General features: G+C 32.6%; 1 protein-coding gene across 1 annotated transcript; it reads left to right on the top strand.

Annotated features, from left to right (window-relative positions):
• The first annotated feature begins 8,559 nt into the window (after positions 1 to 8,559).
• On the top strand, positions 8,560 to 11,766 carry LOC147067759 (transmembrane protein 115). The gene is made up of 4 exons (XM_085952704.1): positions 8,560 to 9,085; positions 9,368 to 9,563; positions 10,953 to 11,129; positions 11,356 to 11,766. The coding sequence occupies exons 1-4, from the start codon at positions 8,575 to 8,577 to the stop codon at positions 11,630 to 11,632; spliced, it is 1,161 nt and encodes a 386-aa protein (XP_085808830.1). The 5' UTR covers positions 8,560 to 8,574; the 3' UTR covers positions 11,633 to 11,766.
• Positions 11,767 to 12,032: the final 266 nt, after the last annotated feature.

Genomic DNA, 12,032 nt, shown 5'->3' with positions numbered 1-12,032 from the left:
TTACTGGAAGTCATCTTTTGTGTTAATTTTTTTTAGCATGTCCGATACTAATAATAAAATTGAAAAACAATATGTGTACTTGCCAGGCCCTGGATTCGAATCTGGGACCCACGACGTTATAGGCCGACGCTTAAGCCGCTCCGCCTTCGTAGGCGAGTTGATAATTTTTATAATTCATACCTATTGAGACATTTTATTATTATGTCAAACAAATAAATTCAATAAAAAATCCATACACTGCCTATAAAAGTTAGCCCACCTTAGCTGGCAACATGTATGGAACGTAGATACTGTCACTAAATTTAATATTCGCAATTCTTCCATAGTTTGTCACTATAAAAGGCATTATATACGCATACGGGACATCACTAATAATAATTGTTTTTTCCATGAACTGATAATACTATGATATTTCAAGCTATTAGTTTCAAAGTTGCTAACCTCGATTTTTATTTATTGATATTTTTCTTGATTCTGATTCTGTAAGTACTTTGGAATAAAATATCAAATCCAACTCCATTTGTTGGTTAAATAAAATTTAACCGGAGGTTGATTGAAAAGTCGTTTATATTCGTTAGCCACCATTTTTTATAATTTAAGCTTTACATGTTTTCCATTAATGTTAATGACGCTAAAAACATTTTTCTAAAAGTGCTTGACGGTTTTTTGCGATCATCTCAAATGGCGGAATATGGAGGTTACGATACTTTGAAACTAACAAGCTAATAATTTTATCATTATCACACCTAAAAACAATTGTGTCAATTACAATAATTGTATAATAATAATACTGGTTTCCTAAAACTCTGACAAAACTACTATTTTGTATTATAAAACAAAAATCAAAAAATAAATCATTCCCATAAAATGAAGGCTGAATAAATCAATGTTCGAAACTTTTACTAATGCTTCCTTTAGCTTTCCAATGATTCCAAAATGCTAATTAAGTATAACACACACACCTACGACTTATAGTTATATGTAGTTTAACTTCAAGGACTAGATAGATTGTTCTCACGCCCATTATTATTTGTCTGCACATTTCCAACAACACGAAGTCACGCAAAATGACCTATTTCATACTTCTGTAAAATGTGGTCAAATTAACGGTCACCCAGCAAAGAAAGTTAATCGGGGCACCACGACTTGACCTGACCTTATGATATTTTACCTCTTGACCTAGTGCAACTTAATACAATACTAATATAATACCTATTACATCATATGGTAATGCACAATATCAACCCTCTCCGTAAGATAAATAATATTGTTTTGTACATCATGTGTTAACATAGATTTATTATTACAATACTTAAGAATCTTTAAATCAGTATTTAATAGTGGTAGGCCAGTATGAATACTCAGGGATTTTTAGTGAACATGAGTGCCCAAGGTCAACTCATAATTTTGAGATACCTCAAAAATTCAAAACTATCGGAAAGAAAATAAATAATACCTGTGCTCGTTTTGTATTCAGTATTGATGTGATTTTGGCTAGGTAGGTAAGTATTAATCGATATTTTATGTTAAAAAAATACTGTACCTACTTACCTAATGTGTAGTATGTTATACGAGTAAACTGCAAACATTCATTCAAGTTATGTATTTTTTAAGTTGAAAATTGATCCTAAAATTCTGAGACCTCGAGTCAGCTGCCCGTTTTTCTTTACGTCACTATATCAATGATGTTATATTCATTTCACTGTATATTAAAAAATGCGCCTATTAGTTAAAGCATAGATCAAGACTTTTTTTATTATGTTACCTACATAGTTTGCGCATCATTATTATTAATGTCAATACAACCCGGTGTGGGTCTTGGGTGTCTCCAACGGTAACCGGACAAAACAGAACAATAACAGAACATGCATAAATAGAACATGAAGAAACAGAACGGTGACAAAACAGAATATGAAAAACAGAATTCTTTATTTTCTTTCTTTCGACCATGTCCGATCCTAACAGGATTATATGGGCCTCCACGGAGTGGAGGTTTGTATTAACAGGGGAAAAATAAAACATTCATTTTTGCCGTATCTCTTTATTAATTAAATACTTATAAAACTTAAGTTTATAAACGAAATACATTTAAAATTGTACCTAGTCACCCAAACATTTTGAACATATTAGATTAATTAAGACGAGATTTACCTAGTTTGCCGACAACACCGAATTGATGAACCGATTAAGAATGCACAAATTATATAATTTGATTTGTTACGGCGTACTGAAAACCTGCCTTATTAAAAAGCTATAATACAACATATACATTACATGGCATTTTCAATATTAATTGTTATATTTTTCCTGAAAGGTCATAGTTCTATTTATCACTGTTCTGTTTTTTCATGTTCTGTTTAGTCACCGTTGTGTTTATTCATGGAACCGTCTCCACCATCTTCTCTCTTGGATCGCCAATTCGCTACCGTTACTCCGAGAGTCTGGTTGTGCTTTTTAATTAGTATTTACGTATAGGAATCATTCTCTTCCGACGCGTTGTACCCTACGAATTTTTAGACGTATTCATTATACTTCCGTTAAATTTTGTAAATCCCTATGAAAAATGTTATATTTTCTGACACGTCCTTTTAAAAACTTGTATATAACTCATACTTATAAAATACCCTTGACGATTTTCAAATTTTATATTGCGCCACCCATGGCATAAACGATGCATCGTGAATACTTTCTACATAGTGGGTAGGTACATATAATAATATGTACTAGAACTAGGGATTAAAAATCGGGAATACGGGATTACTTAGTATTTTTCCATTTCTTGAATCCAGTGAAATGTGTTTTTACCGTTTCGTAGGTACCGACTAGGTATTGCAATACCGGTATTGCAATACCGGTATTTGAAAACCGGTATTCCAGTATTTATCAATACCGAAATACCTGTTTTTAAATTCCAAAATACCGGAATTTTTGGTATTAAGAAAGCACACTAATTTATGTTTTTGAAAATGAATTATAAGTTATGTGCTGCTAAAATGCGAATGCAACAGATGTGAAATAATGAAAAAACAAAATCTATCAAGTATAATATTAATTATATAATTGTCGCGATGAATTATCTTAATATAATTTCGAAATAGTAAACAAATGACAAATGACAAATGTTCAATTATTCTATTATTATTGATGACTGTACAAGCGTTGAATTTAAGAAGCTTTTCCTGCAGCCGAACTTATTTATTTGTACTTGATGAACTAGCCTTTTTGAGGGCTTTTATTAAAATCATAAATATATATTCAAATTATTAGTAAAAATCACCAGTTCTACAATATTATTAACAATGGATGTTTTAAAATTTCAGCATAATAACTGTATGTATATCGGTTTTCGCTATAAAAAATATTTTAAAGACATTTTTAATAGATATAAGTAGTACTTTCTTTTCGTTTTTTTAATGTTTTTACGAATACCGATATTCAATAAGAAATACCGAAAAACCGGTATTAACATTTACGTTCGGTATTGCAATCCCTAGTACCGACATAGTTATACTTATATCTATGAATTTACACAAAAAAATCATACAATAAAATTTCATATTTCGAAGCACGATTTTGATTGATAATTATTTAGTTGGTACCTACCTAAATAATGATAAAGATACTTCTTGGTGAAAATAATGGATAGTATCTACATATTCGATTTTTCCTATCCGACGAATTATGGGTAGGTACCTATATTTTATCTTATTATATAAGAAACTATATTATAATAAGACTCGTACGCTAGGCACTAACAATAATTATTATTATAAAGTTTCCCTTTAGAATCCGGTTAATATTTTAAGATTTTAAAATATTTAATAAATATTATTTGTTAGTATAGAAGACTATAGAATATGGATAATATGATTTCATAGAGAATTAAAATAATATTATACAAAATAATAACTACAAAACAAAATAACTAAGAGTTAGATAATAATAAGTAAGAGTGAGATTAATATAAAATAATATAAGTATACTAATAGGTATATAAAAATATATTATATTATAACAATCTTAATTAGCCCATGATGGCTGAACGGTAACGTCTCAGCTTCGAATCTCTAACCTAGAAAATTCAGATGTTGTTTTTAAATGTTTGTTTGTGAGTGTGGGCCTAATATGTTGAGTAAGTGGATAACTGTTCGAATATTATTAAATAATATAGATAGCCACACTTATTAATTATTATTATCCACTCATCTCCCATACGTTTATTTTATTGCCTATGATCAATTAAATAAAGTGCATTGAAACTCAACTACCGTTTTAGGGGCTTTTGAAAGTAACATGTATGATTTTAGGGGGTTATGAAACTTACATTATAGCAATGGCGCATGAGGAAATTGCAAAAGGCGTCCTGTGGTTATATTTCTTGTAGAAAAAATAAATATGTTTTGCACAAATTAAAAAAAAAATATTTATTCGAAGTAGGTAACTAAAATTAACAATATAAATTATCTTAACGATATAGAATTTACTATTACTAAATAATAATGAAATAGAACAATAGTCTATACTTATATATAAAAATGAATGTTTGTTTGTCCCGCATGCGTTCCTATACCATTCATCCGACTGCGATGAAACTGTGGTGAGTTATTATTTACACACCCGCAAAGGTCTTTGAATTGGAAAAACTATATTTTTCTTCTTCTTCTTCATTCTATCTTATTTTATTCGTATGATTCTTATACCATTCATCCGATTGCGATGAAACTTTGGTGAGTTATTATTTGCACACCCGCTAAGGTTTTTGAATTGGAAAAACTATATTTTTCTTCTTCTTCTTCATTCTATCTTATTTTATTCGTATGATTCCTATACCACTCATCCGATTACGATTAAATTTTCGTCAGTTGTTGTGCGCACACCCGCGAAGGTTTTTAAATTATAAAAATCATCATCATCTTCTTCTTCTTCATTCTATCTTCTTTTATTCGTATGGTTCCTATACCATTCATCCGATTGCGATGACACTTTCGTCGGTTATTGTGCGCACACCCACGAAGGTGTTTCAATTAGAAAAACCATCTTCTTCTTCTTCTATTCTATCTTCTTTTATTCGTATGCGTTCTTATACCGTTCATCCGATTGCGACGAAACTTTCATCAGTTGTTGTGCGCACACCCGCGAAGGTTTCTAAATTAGAACAATTATCATCTTCTTCTTCATTCTATCTTCTTTTATTCGTATAGTTCCTGTACCATTCATCCGATTGCGTTGAAACTTTCGTCAGTTGTTGTGTGCATACCCGCAAAGATTTTTGAATTAGTATAATTATCTTCTTCTTCTTCTTCTTCTTCATTCTATTTTATTCCTATGGTTCCTATACCATTCATCCGATTGCTTTCGTCAGTTATTGTGCGCGCACCCGTGAAGGTTTCTGAGTTTGTACAACCATCTTCTTCTTCTTCTATTCTATCTTCTTGTATGCGTATGCGTTCCTATACCATTCATCCGATTGCGATGAAACTTTCGTCAATTGCTGTGCGCACACCCGCGAAGGTTTCTGAATTAGTACAACTATCTTCTTTTTCTTCTTCTTTTTTTATTCTATCTTCTTATATTTGTATGCGTTCCTATACCATTCATCCGATTTCAGTGAAACTTTGGTGACTTGTGCGGACGCCCGCATAGGTTTCTGAATTAGTACAACCATCATTCAGAAACCTTCGCTGGTGTGAGCACAGCAACTGACGAACGTTTCACCGCAATCGGATGAATGGTATAGCAAGGCAAACGAATAGAAGAAGAAGAAGAAGATGGTTGTACTAATTCAAAAATCTTTGCGGGTGTGCGCACAACAACTGACGAAAGTTTCATTGCAATATGATGAATGGTATAGGAACCATACGAATAAAAGAAAATATAATGAAGAAGAAGAATATGATGAATTTTCTAATTCAGAAACCTTGGCAGATGTGCACACAAAAACTCACCAAAGTTTTATCGTAATCGGATGAAAGGTATAGTGTACATATAATTATTTATATTCTAGTTAGTGGCTGTACCTACTTTATATTTTGTTATTATGCATTTTTAAATATTTGTATAGAAAATAATAAGTTGGTAAAACCGGTCCTGATAATTAATAAAATATGTGAAAAAAGTATTTAGTCAATAGGTACATATTTAACGTTTTCAATGGTAAACTGTAATTATTTTAAATCAAGTAATTTTATAATCAACAATAGGGGCAGTACGACGAGACACCAATGTATTATTGGACAAATAACACGCAGAAATTGTCAATATTCACTTACCGTTTTTGGCGTTCGTTATTGACTTCCCATATTTATTTTCTTTCTAAACGCTTCCTTGACTCATTGGGCTTACGTTTCGACACATTAATCAGTTCAACATTCATTATAAGTATCGAAAAATACTATTAACCTACAGAGCGATCAACACGAAGTCACTTTAATTTTGTTCAGGCAGACATATTATTGAAATGCGTATCACATGACCATCAGAGCAGCCGCTGATTGGCTTATTCATTTTAGGGGGATTTGAAATTCACACGAAAACTAGGGGGTTTTGAAATTAAGCCTAATTTTTGATATTAAATATTCACGGTTTTAGGCCTTTTTTGAAACTATAACTTTGTCCAACATATAGTGGACAAAACATACCTCTAAATATATAATATCTAACTCAGAATTTTATGAAAACCTTTTAGGGGCTTTTGAAACTAGGCGCTTCACATTTCTTTTCGCTACGTGGAACCATCGTGATTGAAGCCACCTTGTCGAATGGCCCAAACACATAACCATCACGTCACGTGCTGTTACGCCAAGATAGAAATAATAAATCACTAATGTCTATCTTCTGTTAGCTGGCGTTCACATCACGTCGTTTGCGGACGGAAAGCATTGTGCCATCGCGTTCGACTGTTGCAAGTATTCAATGGGAGGGAACGAGAGGGAATGTAGTGTTAAGATGCTGAAGCGGGGGGAAACCGCACGCCAGCTTATATAAGGCAGACTCTACCTCTATCAATCTGTGTGACAGCAAGTGACGTGATGATAAAGTGTTCGGCAATAAGAGGCACCAGCTGCCTTGGCGAAACTTCCGAAGAAACCCAAAAGCGGCAGATCACATTGATGTCTGAACGACGACAGTGTTTTCCGACACATTTCTGGCAGCTCAATCCATTTGAGCCCATACGGTCGACTGGTCTCCAGTTGTAATTACATTGGTGTACCTACATGACATACATCTCTATATTTTGTTTGTTTATAGACCAACTTTTGTTTTGATATTATATTGTTTTCTCAAAATCTATAAAAAAAAATATCCTGATTCCTGTGATTTCGGCATCAAAAAATCAGGGTAGATGCCGGATTTCAAATTAAAATTTTAATTTTAAGCTTAGGCAATATTGTAATCTAGGGTAAACAGAGGGAGGTACTTACCATGGTGGTTTCTTGTGCATCTTCATATTACTGTAAAGGGGTCTTGGGGTACTATTATAAGTGTAAGGGTCTGGAGGACCCCCTTGTCCGAGTGACGCATTGCCAACATATGCACTCATGCCACCTCCGTCGAAAGTCATTTTAAAAGATTTGTCACAACGTCTTGCACATTATTTTATTTTATGTTATGAATAATGTCACGCACAAATAATAATTTCTTTATGATATTGTCACTGTAAAATTTTCACTATGATGTGTTTCCATTTCATTGTAGAACAATCACTGTTTTAATATTGTTATATAACGTTAAAAATCAGGATGACATCCTTATAGAGGAATGCGTTCAATCCAATTGAAAGGATATTGATATATTTTATAAGGCTTTTTCAAAATTCGCGCCGCTACCTCAAATTCCGTTATAATATCATTATTGATAGAAAAAATAATACTTTACGTTGTACTGAGATAATAGATGATTATAATAATTTTATTTCTGTCTGAACACGAAATTTATTTTCATCGTGACAGAAGTCTTGTAAACAATGCAGTTCGTTTTTGTTATTTTTGAACGCAAACGTAACCATAACAACTTGCCCTCGTGTTTGCTCTTAATAATATTTGACGTAATCATAGGTCAATAACTTCGAATAAGATAAATCGCTAAAATTATTATAATAGTATTCGTATGTTTTTTTTAGTATATTAATGTTATAAAGCTGTCATACAAACATCAATATCTATTAACTTGACATAATATGTAGATTCCTACGAAACGCAATGTATAACCATTCTATATACATAGGTATACGATTTATTACTTGATACTCTGTCAGATTTTAATAATATTATATGGTTTATTTTTATTACCTACGTTGTAGGTATATCGTAAAATATTTAGGTATAAGCCATACCTACCAAATATAATAGAGTAATATCATGGCAAAATATAACACTGAGTTGAATAATTAATTAATCACGTCTAAATAAATAATGAAAGTCCGAATTTATATCATTAATAAATAAAATATTTAATTATATTTGGTTGGAAACTGGTGGTGATTTTTTTCAGTGCTTACACTCACGAAAAAGTTGTTGTTTTTGTTAACATTGAATATTTTCAATAGCCAACTCAACGTTTGACAGTTAATTCAAAATGGCCTCCCTGAGAGCTTTCAATCGTAACCTTCCTTATTTGAAACAACAATTTTCGGCATTATTAGGAAATACATCGACGTCAGTCAAATTTATATGCATCATAGTAATATTAAGCTATTTCCTTTCATATTCAGAAGAAGCTGTAAATGTTCTCAGTGTCACTCCCGGATATTTAATGCCCCCATCGTTCTGGTTATGGTCTGCATTTACGTTTTGTTTTCTAGAACTCCACTTTTGGGAGGTAATAGTGGATGTCGTCACAGTAGGTCTATGTGGGAAACTAATTGAACCGTTATGGGGCCAGATGGAGATGCTAAAGTTCTTCGCCTTGACGAATTTCGGTGTCGCTGTCATGACATCCTCCTACTATTTATTTTTGTATATGTGCACTCGAAACCCGGATTATTTGTTCTCGGTGCACATTCACGGATTAGCTGGCTATATCGCTGCTGTGAGCGTAGCAGTCAAGCAGGTCATGCCAGACCACCTCCTCATCAAAACTTCCTTGGGTAAGAACAATTTAAAATACTTTTCTTAGTAGGGACTTTCAGATTTTAGATTCTGACACATCAGCCTTATAATTGGCTGTCAATAACTATTTAATATAGTTTTTCATCTCTTCATTATTCTTAGTAGTTATTCAATTAATATTAGCTCCTTATTCTGAAATCACTACCCATCAATATAGATAAGTAAATGGTTATAATTTTGTGGATTACTATTGTTACAGTACAAATTGCAAAATAAATTAAAGTCAAAAGCATTTAATAAGTATTATTTGTTTGTTTTAGGCAAAATGACAAATAGGATCATCCCACTGCTTGTATTGTGCGTTGCCCTCTGCCTGTGGGGTGTGGGTGCTCTTGAGGGCAGCTATCCTTGCATGTGGGCTTGTGGTACCATCGTTTCTTGGATGTATCTCCGATTCTGGCAGCGCCACAGCAATGGCACTCGTGGTGACATTGCCGATAATTTCAGCTTCGATAAGTATGTAAAAATATTACACCTATTCACATCACAAATATTTTGCTATTCCTAATTAGATTAAGTACTTATATTGTGTATAAATAAAAATCAAGAAGCTTCCTCTTGCAGTAAATAATAAAAGATAAGAAATGTCCACAATAATACAAAGAATTCATCTGATCTGTTCAGTATTTCTTATGCTTCCATTATCAATTATCACCATTGAATCTACAGATTATAATCCCGGACAGAATTTTCAGTTGTAAAAAAAATAAAAACTCACGAAAGTTTTAACGTTAAGTAGTATTAATATATAAAAGTGAAAAAGACATTGTAGGACAAGCAAGAAAATAAATGCACTCTATGCTTGATTCTCTTTATCTTCCAAAAACCTGTTACAAAATCCCCAAACTAAAATCCCTATTTTAATTTGACATGTACCTAAGTACTTAATGATATGTATCTGTAAAATTTTAGATGAAAAGAAAAAAAATCTTAAAATGTGATTATGTATGTACCAAATATACTATTTTTGACAAAAACCAATCCTGAGATCCTGGTGTTCGAAGATTTTCAACCGTGGGATTTTGGAATCTGAGAAGACCTTAATTGAAACCACTCATCCAGACAAGGAGTCATAATATGTATTATTTTAAGAATCCAAAACCTACACAGTACTAAAATGCCAGAGATAAAAATATAGTTATTAAGAGAGTACTTTAAATATGTTTTGTGAATATATAGTATCTTAATGCAATTCAATTTAAAAAAAACCAGAGATGATTAAATTAATATAATTAATATTTAGTAATGTAAATGCTAATCTGTTAATAGTCTTCTCTTAGTCAGTCTGTAGGTGTAAATTTTTCAAATGTAATAATAAAAATAAATAAAATTTAAAATAACACCCACAATGGCCGAGCAGCTTAAGCGTTGACTTATATTGTCGTGGGTCCCAGGTTCGAATCCTGGGTCTGGCAAGTACATATTGTTTTTCAATTTGTGTGTGACTCAGAGTATGGACCTAATAGGTTGAGCAATTGGCTAACATCCATTTCTCGTAAAAACAAAATCTATCAATACAAACCTCCACTCTGTGGAGGCCCATATGATCCTTGACAGGATCAGACATGGTCAAAAAATTTAAACTATTTCACCATTGTGCAGCCCTCTCTTCCTTTTCCTTCTGTGATGATATTCGGATCATAAGCATTCACTGAATGAATTCTTGTTATCTTTAGAGCATCCCAAAAACAGCTGTCAAAACAAATGAGTCATTGAATTATCAAAATCTTGTTTCAAAACCATTTAAATGTAGTTCAACCACATAAACCCAAGTTCAATTAAAAACAATTATGTTCCATCTACTCAATAAATACTTATTGCACAATTTGACATTTTTTCTTGCAGTTTCTTCCCACACGTAGTACAGCCGCTAGTGCGAGGTATATCTCATCCAATAGAAAAGTGCCTGGTCCGTATAGGAGCTTGTCCTGCATCCAGGCGACGAGTCCATCTTGCTCTCAGTCCTCGCGGTGTCACCATTACTCTACCAGGTGTAGAACCACAGGATATGGAGAGACGCAGGTTAGCATATGATTATTATATATTTTAAATTGTACTGATAATTATATTTCATTCATATAAAAATAAATATGTGAGCAAAATACACTAAACTTAATTGTAATTTGGGCATAAGTTGTGACCAACAGTAAGAAGTATTCCTTGAGTCTCTACTTCTATTCTAAATTCTGTATTTCCTAATTAGTTGGTATCAAAATAATTGATTGAATTGAATTAAACCCAATTCCAGGCAAATTGCTTTGAAAGCTTTAAGTGAACGACTTTCGAAAACGAGTGAACAGGCCCGCCACAAAGCGCCATCCAGCAAAATATCGCCCGTGCCTCCGTTCCAAAATCCTAATGTCAGCATCCAGATGCAGTCTGAAGCTGCCGGACCCTCATCGAGCGTCTTCATGCCCGACCCTGCCATTGAACCGTCACAGTCGGTGACCGAAGGTGTTTTAATAGACATGGGACCGACTAATCCTCCGAGTGCATCTAATCAACAAACTTTCGGGAACAGTTAATCCAATGACACGTAACCCATCAATAAAGACTATTTAAATGACTAAGACATTATAATATGCATCAATTTACGTTGGATACAAAAAGATGTGCGAAGTGCTGTGTATTTTATATTTCATTGTGTTTTCTTCTTTGGTATTATTATCTACAATAATATTTTTTTATTATTAGTTTCTTTGTTAGTATTATGGATTTTCATCTCCTGTACCATGTGTTATTTTAATGTTATGAACAAAACGATAATACACTATTCATATTAGAATTCATTCATTATCATTATCAGATGTATAATTTAACTATACATACAAATAAATATCATTGTATAAAACATATACACACTAAGTGAACATCGTTGGTCAACATCAGGTTACATATTGTGTTTATCATCTCTCAACTGTTGAA

The sequence above is a fragment of the Rhyacophila brunnea genome, unplaced genomic scaffold, assembly GCF_057557595.1.
Source record: "Rhyacophila brunnea isolate RB1 unplaced genomic scaffold, BYU_Rbru_1.0 scaffold_3, whole genome shotgun sequence".
NCBI lineage: Eukaryota > Metazoa > Arthropoda > Insecta > Trichoptera > Rhyacophilidae > Rhyacophila > Rhyacophila brunnea.
This window is presented reverse-complemented; position numbering and strand designations above follow the sequence as displayed.

Excerpts from the sequence above, each read along its gene's own strand:
- LOC147067759 (XM_085952704.1), top strand. The coding sequence starts at position 8,575 with ATGGCCTCCCTGAGAGCTTTCAATCGTAACCTTCCTTATTTGAAACAA. Across the intron at positions 9,086-9,367 it reads CCTCATCAAAACTTCCTTGG|GCAAAATGACAAATAGGATC; the intron begins GTAAGAACAATT and ends TGTTTGTTTTAG. Across the intron at positions 11,130-11,355 it reads CAGGATATGGAGAGACGCAG|GCAAATTGCTTTGAAAGCTT; the intron begins GTTAGCATATGA and ends ACCCAATTCCAG.